The sequence below is a fragment of the Pristiophorus japonicus genome, chromosome 4 (genome assembly GCF_044704955.1).
Source record: "Pristiophorus japonicus isolate sPriJap1 chromosome 4, sPriJap1.hap1, whole genome shotgun sequence".
NCBI lineage: Eukaryota > Metazoa > Chordata > Chondrichthyes > Pristiophoridae > Pristiophorus > Pristiophorus japonicus.
The window spans coordinates 3,873,958-3,888,178 of NC_091980.1; the positions used below are offsets into that span (position 1 = coordinate 3,873,958).

Below are 14,221 nucleotides of genomic sequence, written 5' to 3' on the forward strand. Positions count from 1 at the left end.
TTACCTGATGCTAAACTCTAAGTGTTCCTGTAGCTCAGGAGAGCCCGAGTCTACTGGTCAACCTCACCGACATCACTGTCAATGTCAGCGACTCCGTGCAGATGAGGTGTCGAGTCAGCGGCACTCCCCTTCCCACCATCGGCTGGTCCAAGGATGAAAAGCCGCTTCACGAGCTCTCGGGTAAGGTTCCCAAGCACGGTCTGCTTTCCACCGTCTCATCGCTAAATTCGGTCCCCGTTCCCTTCCTTCCGTCAATCGGCTCCAGCAGCAAGCAGGGTGTTGTGTCTGGAGAAAGAGTCAGACTGAACACTGTGAGCTCAAAGTAAAGTGTGACCTTAGTCTTTTATCGCAGGTCCCCAGAGTGCCTCTCCAACCTGTGAGGCCTCCTTAAATACCTGTGCTCCCAAGGATTGTGGGATCCCTTGGGACTCTGGGGAATGAGCTCTCTGGTGGTTGTACAGAGTAAATACAAGTTTACATATATAACAACACACCCCCTACCCAAAGTCAATCGTGTAACTATTTACAATGTGAGTCGATCTGGGGCCCTTCTTGCCCTGGTTGATCGTCTCGGTGTGAAAGCTGGTGTTGTTGAATCACTTGGGCCCTCGCTGGGCTGCTGTGCAGCTGGCCTTGCTGGGCTGCCTGGTGTGTTGGGCCCTGCAGGGCTGCTGTGGATGATGGGTTCTGCTTCATGGTTAACCGTGGTGCCGGTTGCCACAGGTGTGTGTGTTGGGGGATCAAAAAAGGTAGGGTCCAAGGTGGGTTGCTCAGGATAGTCTGTGAATCTGAGTTTGATTTGGTCCAAGTGTTTCCGGTCAATGAGTCCATTTGAAAGTTTGACCCGAAACACCCTGCTCCCCTCTTTGGCCACGACAGTGCCGGGAAGCCACTTGGGACCTTGTCCATAATTTAATACAAATACAGGATCATTGATTTCAGTCTCACGTGACACATTTGCGCTATCATGGTATGCACTTTGTTGAAGCCGCCTGCTCTCTACCTGTTCATGTAGATCAGGGTGAACTAACGAGAGCCTTGTCTTAAGTGCTCTTTTCATGAGCAGTTCAGCAGGTGGGATCCCAGTGAGTGAGTGTGGTCTCGTGCGGTAGCTAAGCAGGACTCGGGATAGGCGAGTCTGCAGTGAGCCTTCAGTTACCCTCTTCAAGCCTTGCTTGATGGTTTGCACTGCTCTCTCTGCCTGACCATTGGACACTGGTTTAAACGGGGCAGATGTGACATGTTTGATCCCGTCACGGGTCATGAATTCTTTGAACTCAGCACTGGTAAAACATGGCCCGTTGTCGCTCACCAGGACATTGGGTAAGCCGTGTGTGGCAAACATGGCCCGCAGGCTTTCAGTGGTGGCAGCGGACGTGCTAGCCGACATTATCTCACATTCAATCCACTTGGAGTATGCGTCTACAACCATAAGGAATATTGTACCCAAGAACGGGCCTGCATAGTCGATCTGTACCCCAGACCACGGTTTGGAGGGCCAAGACCATAAACTTAGCGGCGCCTCCCTGGGTACATTGCTTAACTGCGAGCATGTATTACATCTGTGAACACAGGACTCTAAGTCCGCATCGATACCGGGCCACCACACGTGGGATCTGGCTATCGCTTTCATCATTACGATACCTGGGTGGGTACTGTGGAGGTCATTGATGAAAGTGTCTCTGCCCTTCTTGGGGACCACTACTCGATTGCCCCACAGAAGGCAGTGCTGAGGAGGGTTGGGACGGGAACGGGAATACGGGAATGTGCGGGGAGGGCCGGTGGGGGGGTGGCAGTGGGGGGTAAAAGCCAACTAATGCAACGTGTGTTTGTATCAAGGGGTGGTGCTGACCGAACAGAACCAAACGCTGACCATCCAGCGAGTGCAGGAGGAGGACTCCGGCGTCTACAAGTGCTTTGCCTGTAACTCCAAGGGCTGTGCCAACTCCTCTGCCATCATCTCCGTCGAAGGTCAGTGCCTGCTTCAGAAAAAAAAGAACTAAGAAATAGGAGCAGGAGTAGGCCATTTGGCCCCTCGAGCCTGAAACAGGCTCGAGGGGCCAAATGGCCTACTCCTGCTCCAGGCTCGAGGGGCCAAATGGCCTACTCCTGCTCCAGGCTCGAGGGGCCAAATGGCCTACTCCTGCTCCAGGCTCGAGGGAGCCAAATAGCCTACTCCTGCTCCAGGCTCGAGGGGCCAAATGGCCTACTCCTGCTCCAGGCTCGAGGGGCCAAATGGCCTACTCCTGCTCCAGGCTCGAGGGGGCCAAATGGCCTACTCCTGCTCCAGGCTCGAGGGGCCAAATGGCCTACTCCTGCTCCAGGCTCGAGGGGCCAAATGGCCTACTCCTGCTCCAGGCTCGAGGGGGCCAAATGGCCTACTCCTGCTCCAGGCTCGAGGGGCCAAATGGCCTACTCCTGCTCCAGGCTCGAGGGAGCCAAATGGCCTACTCCTGCTCCAGGCTCGAGGGGCCAAATGGCCTACTCCTGCTCCAGGCTCGAGGGGCCAAATGGCCTACTCCTGCTCCAGGCTCGAGGGGGCCAAATGGCCTACTCCTGCTCCAGGCTCGAGGGGCCAAATGGCCTACTCCTGCTCCAGGCTCGAGGGGCCAAATGGCCTACTCCTGCTCCAGGCTCGAGGGGGCCAAATGGCCTACTCCTGCTCCAGGCTCAAGGGGCCAAATGGCCTACTCCTGCTCCAGGCTCGAGGGGGCCAAATGGCCTACTCCTGCTCCAGGCTCGAGGGGCCAAATGGCCTACTCCTGCTCCAGGCTCGAGGGGGCCAAATGGCCTACTCCTGCTCCAGGCCCGAGGGGCCAAATGGCCTACTCCTGCTCCAGGCCCAAGGGGCCAAATGGCCTACTCCTGCTCCAGGCTTAAGGGGCCAAATGGCCTACTCCTGCTCCAGGCTTAAGGGGCCAAATGGCCTACTCCTGCTCCAGGCTCGAGGGGCCAAATGGCCTACTCCTGCTCCACCATTCAATGAGATCATGGCTGATCTGATCATGGCCTCAGTTCCACTTCCCTGCCCTCTCCCCATAACCCTTTACTCCTTTATCGCTCAAAAATCTGTCTATCTCTGTCTTAAATATATTCAATGACCCAGCCTTCACAGCTCTCTGGGGCAGAGAATTCCACAGATTTACAAGCCTCTGAGAGAAGGAATTCCCCCTCATCTCAGTTTTAAATGGGTGACCCCTTATTCAGAGACTATGTCCCCTAGTTTTAGTTTCCCCTATCAGTGGAAATATCCTCTCTGCATCCACCTTGTCGAGCCCCCTCATTATCTTATGTTTCGATAAAATCGCCTCTCATTCTTCTGAACTCCAATGAGTAGAGGCCCAACCTACTCAAACTTTCCTCATAAGTCAACCCCCTCATCTCCGGAATCAACCGAGCGAACCTTCTCCGAACAGCCCCCAATGCAAGATTATCCTTTTATTACTTCCTAAAAGTTTATAAAAAGCTGTTGAAAATTTCTAAACTGAGATGGACAGATTTGATTGGGTAAGGGTAAGGGTTACGGAACCGAGGTGGTGGATGGAGTGAAGATACAGCTCGGCCATGATCTAACTGAATGGTGGAGCAGGAATGAGGGTCTGAATGGCCTCCTGTTCCTATATTACCATAAAAGGAAGGTAATATAGACCGCTGCCCAACCTCCTCAACCTTTCCTCATAAGGCAACCCCCTCATCCCCGGAATCAACCGAGTGAACCTTGTCTGAACGGCCCCCACATCCTCCTGTACCCAGCGGGGGGGCTGCCGCGAAGGCTGAGAGGGAAGGCAATGGTTGTTCCCGGTTAGTTCGCCCGCCAGTTCAGAGTCTTCCTCAGCGGGGGATCATCGGGAGCCGTGAAGCTCGGCGGCAACTCCCGGAGAAAGAATTTAAAAACAGAAAAAGAACTAGCATTTCTACAGTGACTTTCCCCACCTCGTTATGTCTCCGAGCTTCACAACCAAACAGCTACTGTTGTAGTGTAGTCACTGTTATAGTGCAGGAAACGCACAGCAAGGGCCCACAAACAGCAATGTCATGATGTCTAGATGTTTTTTAGTGATGTTGTTTGAGGGGAAAATACTGGCTCCAGGACACTGGGGAGAAGTCCCCCTGCTCTTCTTCAAAATAGTGCCCCGGGATCTTTAACATTCACCTGAGAGAGCCCCTCCGACAGTGCGGCGCTCCCTCAGTACTGCCCCTCCGACAGTGCGGCGCTCCCTCAGTACTGCCCCTCCGACAGTGCAGCGCTCCCTCAGTACTGCTCCTCCAACAGTGCGGAGCTCCCTCAGTACTGCCCCTCCGACAGTGCGGCGCTCCCTCAGTACTGCCCCTCCGACAGTGCGGCGCTCCCTCAGTACTGCCCCTCCGACACTGCGGCGCTCCCTCAGTACTGCCCATCCAACAGTGCGGAGCTCCCTCAGAACTGCTCCTCCGACAGTGTTGCGCTCCCTCAGTACTGCCCCTCCGACAGTGCAGCGCTCCCTCAGTACTGCTCCTCCAACAGTGTGGAGCTCCCTCAGTACTGCCCCTCCGACAGTGCGGCGCTCCCTCAGTACTGCCCCTCCGACAGTGCGGCGCTCCCTCAGTACTGCCCCTCCGACAGTGCAGCACTCCCTCAGTACTGCCCCTCCGACAGTGCGGCGCTCGCTCAGTACTGCCCCTCCGACAGTGCAGCGCTCCCTCAGCACTGCCCCTCCGACAGTGCGGAGCTCCCTCAGTACTGACCCTCCGACAGTGCAGCGCTCCCTCAGTACTGCCCCTCCGACACTGCGGCGCTCCCTCAGTACTGCCCCTCCGACAGTGCGGAGCTCCCTCAGTACTGCCCCTCCGACACTGCGGCGCTCCCTCAGTACTGCCCCTCCGACACTGCGGCACTCCCTCAGTACTGCCCCTCCGACAGTGCGGAGCTCCCTCAGTACTGCTCCTCCGACACTGCGGCGCTCCCTCAGTACTGCCCCTCCGACAGTGCGGAGTTCCCTCAGTACTGCTCCTCCGACACTGCGGCACTCCCTCAGTACTGCCCCTCCGACAGTGCAGCACTCGCCTGGCTCCTGCCGTGCTGTAAAATTCTCCGATTCCAAACCTCATCTATTCTTCCGGTGTGAGCCCAGACTGTGAGAATCGGTGATCTGGCTGCGGTAATTATAGCGGACTTTCCCTGCTGTCTGCCGCAGGGAAAATCATCACAAGAATCCTCCTCAATCGTTTCCTCCCCGTGGCTGAAGAGCTCCTCCCAGAGTCGCAACACGAATTCCGCCCACTAAGGGGCACAATGGACATGATCTTCACCGCGCAAAAAATCCAAGAAAAAATGCAGGGAGCAGTACCAACCTCTGTACATGGCCTTCTTTGACCTCACAAAAGCCTTCGACACTGTCAACCGTGAGGGACTACGGAATGTCCTTCTCAAATCCGGCTGTCCTTAACAATTCGTCACCATCCTCCGCCTGCTCCACGATGACATGCCGGCCGTGATCCTGACCACAGACCCAATCCATGTTCAGACCGGGGTCAAGCAAGGCTGTGTCATCGCTTCAATGCTCTGGCGAGTGATACTCAAAGGGTTGACGGTGGATGGGCAATGGCAAATATTTAAAGATCACATGGATGAACTTCAACAATTGTACATCCCTGTCTGGAGTAAAAATAAAACAGGGAAGGTGGCTCAACCGTGGCTAACAAGGGAAATTAAGGATAGTGTTAAATCCAAGGAAGAGGCATATAACTTGGCCAGAAAAAGCAGCAAACCTGAGGACTGGGAGAAATTTGCAATACAGCAGAGGAGGACAAAGGGTTCAATTAAGAGGGGGAAAATAGAGTATGAGAGAAAGCTTGCTGGGAACATAAAAATTGACTGCAAAAGCTTCTATAGATATGTGAAGAGAAAAAGATTAGTGAAAACAAATGTAGGTCCTTTGCAGTCAGATTCAGATGAATTTATAATGGGGAACAAAGAAATGGCGGACCAGTTAAACAAATACTTTGGTTCAGTCTTCACGAAGGATGACACAAATAAACTTCCGGAGATACTAGGGGACCGAGGGTCTAGTGAGAAGGAGGAACTGAAGGAAATCCTTATTAGGCGGGAAATTGTGTTAGGGAAATTGATGGGATTGAAGACCGATAAATCCCCGGGGCCTGATAGTCTGCATCCCAGAGTACTTAAGGAAGTGGCCCTAGAAATAGTGGATGCATTGGTGATCATTTTCCAACAGTCTATCGACTCAGTTCCTATGGATTGGAGGGTAGCTAATGTAACACCACTTTTTAAGAAAGGAGGGAGCAAGGAAACGGTAATTAGTTAGCCTGACATCAGTGGTGGGGAAAATGTTGGAATCAATTATTAAAGATGAAATAGCAGCACATTTGGAAAGCAGTGACAGGATCGGTCTAATCAGCATGGATTTATGAAAGGGAAATCCTGCTTGACAAATCTTCGAGAATTTTTTGAGGATGTAACTGGTAGAGTGGACAAGGGAGAACCAGTGGATGTGATGTATTTGGACTTTCAAAAGGCTTTTGACAAGGTCCCACACAAGAGATTGGTGTGCAAAATTAAAGCACATGGTATTGGGGTAATGTACTGACGTGGATAGAGAACTGGTTGGCAGACATGAAGCAGAGAGTCGGGATAAACGGGTCCTTTTCAGAATGGCAGGCAGTGACTAGTGGAGTGCCGCAGGGCTCAGTGCTGGGACCCCAGCTATTTACAGTGTACATTAATGATGAGGGAATTGAATGTAATATCTTCAAGTTTGCAGATGACACTAGGCTGGGTGGTAGTGTGAGCTGTGAGGGGGACGCTAAAAGGCTGCAGGGTGACTTGGACAGGTTAGGTGAGTGGGCAAATGCATGGCAGATGCAGTATAATGTGGATAAATGTGAGGTTATCCACTTTGGTGGCAAAAACACGAAGGCAGAATATTATCTGAATGGTGACAGATTAGGAAAAGGGGAGGTGCAACGAGACCTGGGTGTCATGGTACATCAGTCATTGAAAGTTGGCATGCAGGTACAGCAGGCAGTGAAGGCGGCAAATGGCATGTTGGCCTTCATAGCTAGGGGATTTGAGTATAGGAGCAGGGAGGTCTTACTGTAGTTGTACAGGGCCTTGGTGAGGCCACACCTGGAATATTGTGTTCAGTTTTGGTCTCCTAATCTGAGGAAGGATGTTCTTGTTATTGAGGGAGTGCAGCGAAGATTCACCAGACTGATTCCAGGGATGGCAGGACTGACATATGAGGAGAGACTGGATCGACTGGGCCTGTATTCACTGGAGTTTAGAAGAATGAGAGGAGATCTCATAGAAACATATAAAATTCTGACGGGACGGGACAGGTTAGCTGCAAGAAAAATGTTCCCGATGTTGGGGAAATCCAGAACCAGGGGACATAGTCTAAGGATAAGGGGTAAGCCATTTAGGACTGAGATGAGGAGAAACTTCTTCACTCAGAGAGTTGTTAACCTGTGGAATTACCTGCCGCAGAGAGTTGTTGATGCCAGTTCATTGGATATATTCAAGAGGGAGTTAGATATGGTTCTTACGGCTAAAGTGATCAAGGGGTATGGAGAGAAAGCAGGAAAGGGGTACTGAGGGAATGATCAGCCATGATCTTATTGAATGGTGGTGCAGGCTCAAAGGGCCGAATGGCCTACTCCTGCACCCATTTTTTATGTTTCTCTGTTTCTCGATCTTCCTTGCTGCAATGCTCCATCTCCCTCAGCAAGCTCCCCGCTGGAGTGGAGCTAAATTGCAGGACAAACGGGAATCTGTTCAACCTCCACCGCCTCCAGGTCAGATCCAAGGTTGTCTCATCCTCCGTCATTGAAGTGCAATATGCAGATGACGCTTGAAGGCCGAACTCCAAACCATCGTTGACACCTTCACTGAAGTGTACGAGAGTCTGGGCCTCACATTAAACATCAGGAAGACAAAGGTCCTCTACCAAGCTGCCCCCACCACACAGTCCAATACCGCCTTCAGTGTGCCAGCTGAGGAACAGACTGTTCGAAAACCAGGACCTGAAACCTAGCACCAAGCTCATGGTCTACAGAGCAGTAGTGATACCCACCCTCCTATATGGCTCAGATTTCTGCATGCTCGAGGTGCTCAGCGCCCTCCCGGATGCACTTCCTCCACCTGTACTATGTCCATGGACTATGGATTATGTACAACGACTATGTCCATGGACTATGTACACGAGGTACCTCAAAGCACTGGAGAAGTACCACCAACGCTGCCTCCGCAAGATCCTGCAAATCCATTGGCAGGACTGACGCACCAACATCAGTGTTCTCGCTCAGGCCAACATCCCCAGCATCGAGGCACTGACCACACTCGGTGAGCTCCGTTATGACGGGCCACATTGGCCGCATGCCCGACACGAGACTCCCAAAACAAACAGTCTACTCTGAACTCCGAAATGGCACAGCAGGCAAGCCCCAGGTGGGCATCCTCAAAGCCTCCTTGAAAAAATGTAACATCCCCACCGACATCTGGAAATCCCTGGCCCGAGCTCGCTCAAAGTGGAGGAGAAGCATCCGGGAGGGCACTGAACACCTCGAGTCTCTTCGCCGGGAGCACGTGGAAGCAAAGTACAAACAGCGGAAGGAGCGCAGGACAACCCAAGCACCCCACCCACCCGCCCCTCCAAACACCGTCTGCCCCACCTGTGACAGAGACTGTAGGTCCCACATTGGTCTCATCACTCACCTGAGACCTCCTGTTTGTGTGGAAGCAAGTCATCCTCAACTCTGAGGGACTGCCTGAGAAGGAGAAGGCTGCCCGCCCCAATCCTGTTCCTACTCACTGACCGCCAATGTCTGCACGGAAGGCGTGTGGACTGCGAGCCAGTGCGGGTTCAGGCTCAACCGTGAGGGATTTCACAGTCGAATAGTCTGTCAGCATTCAGGAAAGGCTGCCGGTACCCAGGGAACTGTACCCAGTCAGAGTCAATGCGTTCAAGTCGATACCTCCTCAAATTGGAACCATAGAATCTTACAGCACAGAAGGAGGCCATTTGTCCCGCATATATCATCCTTGTAAATCTTCTCTCGTCCCGTCCAGTGCCTCGATATCCTTTTGCCAATGATTTTAAATCTATGACCACTACTTGCCTTTTCCTGTCTGCTAACAATTAACCGTGACCACATCAAGCACAAGGTTTGGAAAGGACACAAACTGCATGCTGGAATATTAAAGTCGCTCCAAGTTCTCATCTCATTCATTCCCATTCCACACAGGAGGTGATGATAAATCAAATATCGAAGTGGTGATCCTGGTTGGCACTGGAGTCATCGCTGTCTTCTTCTGGATTCTGCTCATCCTCATCTTCTGTAATGTCAAGCGGGTAAGATTCCTAGGGGTAAGTGGCACAGTGGGTTACATTTTTCTCAATGTATTCAAATTTAGACTTAATGTACTGTCTCCGTGTTCTTAACTCATTGTTTCCCAAAACCTCCCAACTGTGGGACTCCTCCCCTCCCTCTCTCTCCCCTCCCTCCGTCCCCCCTCAAACTGTGGGACTGCTCCCTTCCCTCTCTCTCCCCTCCCTCCGTTCCCCCCTCAAACTGTGGAACTGCTTCCCTCCCTCTCTCTCCCCTCCCTCCGTTCCCCCCTCAAACTGTGGGACTGCTCCCCTCCCTCTCTCTCCCCTCCCTCCGTCCCCCCTCAAACTGTGGGACTGCTCCCTTCCCTCTCTCTCCCCTCCCTCCGTCCCCCCTCAAACTGTGGGACTGCTCCCTTCCCTCTCTCTCCCCTCCCTCCGTCCACCAACAAACTGTGGGGCTCCTCCCCTCCCTCTCTCTCCCCTCCCTCCGTCCCCCCTCAAACTGTGGGGCTCCTCCCCTCCCTCTCTCGCCCCTCCCTCCGTCCCTCCTCAAACTGTGGGACTCCTCCCCTCCCTCAGTCAGACTATTCCAACCTACTCCTGGCTGGCCTCCCACGTTCTACGCTCTGTACATTTGAGGTGGTCCAAAACTCGGCTACCCATGTCCCAGTCCCGCTCACCCATCACCCCCTGTGCTCGCTGCCCCGTGTCCTAACTCACACCAAGTCCCGCTCACCCATCACCCCCTGTGCTCGCTGCCATGTGTCCTAACTCGCACCAAGTCCCGCTCACCCATCACCCCCTGTGCTCGCTGACCCGTGTCCTAACTCGCACCGAGTCCCGCTCACCCATCACCCCCTGTGCTCGCTGACCCGTGTCCTAACTCGCACCGAGTCCCGCTCACCCATCACCCCCTGTGCTCGCTGACCCGTGTCCTAACTCGCACCGAGTCCCGCTCACCCATTACCCACTGTGCTCACTGCCCCGTGTCCTAACTCGCACCGAGTCCCGCTCACCCATCACCCCCTGTGCTCACTGCCCCATGTCCTAACTCGCACCCAGTCCCACTCACCCATCACCCCCTGTGCTCACTGCCCCGTGTCCTAACTCGCACCGAGTCCCGCTCACCCATCACCCCCTGTGCTCGCTGACCCGTGTCCTAACTCGCACCGAGTCCCGCTCACCCATCACCCCCTGTGCTCGCTGACCCGTGTCCTAACTCGCACCGAGTCCCGCTCACCCATCACCCTCTGTGCTCGCTGCCCCGTGTCCTAACTCACACCGAGTCCCACTCACCCATCACCCCCTGTGCTCACTGCCCCGTGTCCTAACTCGCACCGAGTCCCGCTCACCCATTACCCACTGTGCTTACTGACCTACACTGGCTCCCAGTTAAGCAACGCCTCAATTTTTAAAATTTTCATTCTGTCTTCATCTCCTTTCGTGGCCCTCGCCCCTCCCTATCTCTGTAACCTCCTCCAGCCCCACAACCCCCCCGAGATGTCTGCACTCCTCTAATTCTGCCCCCCTGACCATCTCTGATTATAATCACTCCACCATCGGTGGCCGTGCCTTCTGTTGCCTGGGCCCCAAGCTCTGGAACTCCCTCCCTAAACCTCTCCACCTCTCTCCTCGCTTTCCTCCTTTAAGACGCTCCTTAAAACCTCCCTCCTTGTCCCAGGTTTTCGTCACCTGTCCTAATATTTCCTCACATAGCTCGATAATCGCTCCTGAAAAGCACTTTGGGATGTTTTACTACATTAAAGGCACCATATAAATGCAAGTTCTTGTTGGTGCCATCGTCTTCCCTCCAAATTGTGGAACTCCTCCCCCTCCTCAGTCTTAATTCCTCCTACAGTCTAAGACTTGCATTTATATAGCCCCTTTCACGTTCACACGACGTCCCAAAGCGCTTTACAGCCAATGAAGTACTTTTGAAGTGTAGTCACTGTTGTAATGTGGGAAACGCAGCAGACAATTTGAGCAAAGCAAGCTCCAGTGAGTTAATTGATGAGATGATCTGCTTTATTAATGTTACTTGAAAGATAAATATTGGCACAGGACATCGGGGATAACGCCCCTGCTCTTCTTTGGGATCTTTTACATCCACCTGAGAGAGCAGACGGGTTAACGTCTCATCCGAAAGATAGAACCTCTGACAGTGCGGCGCTCCCTCAGTACTGACCCTCCGACAGTGCAGCACTCCCTCAGTACTGCCCCTCCGACAGTGCAACACTCCCTCAGTACTGCCCCTCCGACACTGCTGCACTCCCTCAGTACTGCCCCTCCGACAGTGCGGCGCTCCCTCAGTACTGACCCTCCGACAGTGCAGCGCTCCCTCAGTACTGCCCCTCCAACAGTGTGGCGCTCCCTCAGTACTGACCCTCCGACAGTGCGGCACTCCCTCAGTACTGCCCCTCCGACAGTGCGTCGCTCTCTCAGTACTGCCCCTCTGACAGTGCAGCGCTCTCTCAGTACTGCCCCTCCGACAGTGCAGCACCCCCTCAGTACTGCCCCTCAGACAGTGCGGCACTCTCTCAGTACTGCCCCTCCAACAGTGCAGCACCCCCTCAGTACTGCCCCTCAGACAGTGCAGCGCTCTCTCAGTACTGCCCCTCCGACAGTGCAGCACCCCCTCAGTACTGCCCCTCAGACAGTGCGGCACTCTCTCAGTACCGCCCCTCCAACAGTGCAGCACTCCCTCAGTACTGCCCCTCCGACAGTGCGGCACTCCCTCAATACTGCCCCTCCGACAGTGCGGCGCTCCCTCAGTACTGCCCCTCCGACAGTGCGGCGCTCCCTCAGTACTGCCCCTCCGACAGTGCGGCGCTCCCTCAGTACTGCCCCTCCGACAGTGCGGCGCTCCCTCAGTACTGCCCCTCCGACAGTGCGGCACTCCCTCAGTACTGCCCCTCCGACAGTGCGGCGCTCCCTCAGTACTGCCCCTCCGACAGTGCGGCGCTCCCTCAGTACTGCCCCTCCGACAGTGCGGCACTCCCTCAGTACTGCTCCTCCGACAGTGCGGCACTCCCTCAGTACTGCCCCTCCGACAGTGCGGCACTCCCTCAATATTGCCCTCCGACAGTGCGGCACTCCCTCAGTACTGCCCCTCAGAGAGTGCTCTTTACCTGTGCTTCACAATTTGAAAATAAAGACCTATCATCATTGGTTGAAGATTTGGTATAAGTCTATCAGTCTCGGTTGCTTTCAGTATATACACATGTTCTCACATTAGGATCGTAGGAACAGGAGGAGGCCCGTTTTGCCATTTAGTCAGATTTGGCTGCTGTATATCAAATCACTTTCCCTGCCTATGCTCCGTTTCCCTCGATACTTTCACCCAACAAAAATCATCGATCTAAGTCTGGATCGTTGTAATTGTCTCCCCAGCATCCACATAGCCTTTCTGGGGGAGGCTTAACCCACCCTACACCACCCCCACCGGCTCCAGCCTGATCTCACCCGATCTCTGCAGCCTCCTCCGGCCTTACACCCCAGGGTCATCATCTTCACCACAGGGAGTCCCTCGCAATCGAGGAAGACTTGCTTCCACTCTTAGAATGAGTCCTTTGGTGGCTGAACAGACCAGTATGAGAGCCACAGTCCCCTGTCACAGGTGGGACAGACAGTGGTTGAGGGAAGGGGAGGGTGGGACTGGTTTGCCGCACGCTCCTTCCGCTGTCTGCGCTTGGTTTCTGCATGCTCTCGGCGACGAGACTCGAGGTGCTCAGCGCCCTCCCGGATGCACTTCCTCCACTTAGGGCGGTCTTTGGCCAGGGACTCCCAGGTGTCGGTGGGGCTGTTGCACTTTATCCGGGAGGCTTTGAGGGTGGTCCTTGAAGGGTCAAACAGGGTTGCGTCATTGCACCAACCCTTTTCTCGCTCCCAGGGTACCCCCCCCCCCCCCCACCCTCCAAACCCTCATCTCCCGGCCCCGTCCCATGCAAGAGGAGGAGGCGGGGCATTGACCCTTATTCACCTGTCACACGATCCGACGCCCTGCCAATTGCCGCGGTTTAAGCAGCCGGTGTGGGCTTGCTGTTGTCTCGCCGTCGCTGCTCCTGTGAACGACACACCGCACGGTTCAGGTGTGAGTTCACACATACGCTGCCTGACAGAGTCCTGAGCCCGCCATGCCAGCAACGTGCCGGCTTCTCTGCCCGACCCGTGCCGAGCTCCCTCCTCTCCATCAGCGCCGTGGGTCCCAGAATAACATCAGAACATAAGAAATAGGAGTCGGCGGCCATTCGGCCCCTCGAGCCTGCTCCGCCATTCAATGAGATCACGGCTGATCTTCGACCTCAACTCCACTTTCCCGCCCGATCCCCATATCCCTCGATTCCCCGAGACTCCAAAAATCTATCGATCTCAGCCTTGAATATACTCAAAGACTGAGCCTCCACAGCCCTCTGGGGCAGAGAATTCCAAAGATTCACCACCCTCTGAGTGAAGAAATTCCTCCTCATCTCAGTCCTAAATGGCCGACCCCTTATCCTGAGACTGTGACCCCTGGTTCTAGACTCCCCAGCCCGGGGGAAACACTCTCCCTGCATCTACCCTGTCAATCCCCCTCAGAATCTGTATGTTTCAATGAGATCACCTCTCATTCTTCTAAACTCCGGAGAATATCAGCCCGATCTACACAATCTCTCCACAAAGGACAATCCTCTCTTCCCAAGGATCAATGAAGTGAACCTTCATTGTGTTCTACCCCCAGGGAAGCCCTTAACTCCAGCCTCTCACGCGAGTTCCCTGTTGTCTTCCTCGTTGTTTTTGTCCTTGGAGGACCTTCTCGCAGATGGGCAGCGACCGAGGCTAAAGATGCCCCTCCGTCCCCCCTACAATGGGGAAGACCACCCATGCCCACTGCTCACGATCCCCCCACTGGGTGT

General features: G+C 54.3%; 1 protein-coding gene across 1 annotated transcript in view; it reads left to right on the forward strand.

Moving 5' to 3' along the window:
* Positions 1-14,221, forward strand: part of flt4 (fms related receptor tyrosine kinase 4) — a 355,428-nt gene that overhangs the window by 272,876 nt on the left and 68,331 nt on the right. Inside the window, exons 13-15 of the mRNA XM_070877096.1 lie at positions 34-180; positions 1,840-1,971; positions 9,244-9,350. Of these exons, the coding sequence (XP_070733197.1) occupies positions 34-180; positions 1,840-1,971; positions 9,244-9,350 (386 nt within the window). The remainder of the gene's footprint in view (positions 1-33; positions 181-1,839; positions 1,972-9,243; positions 9,351-14,221) is intronic.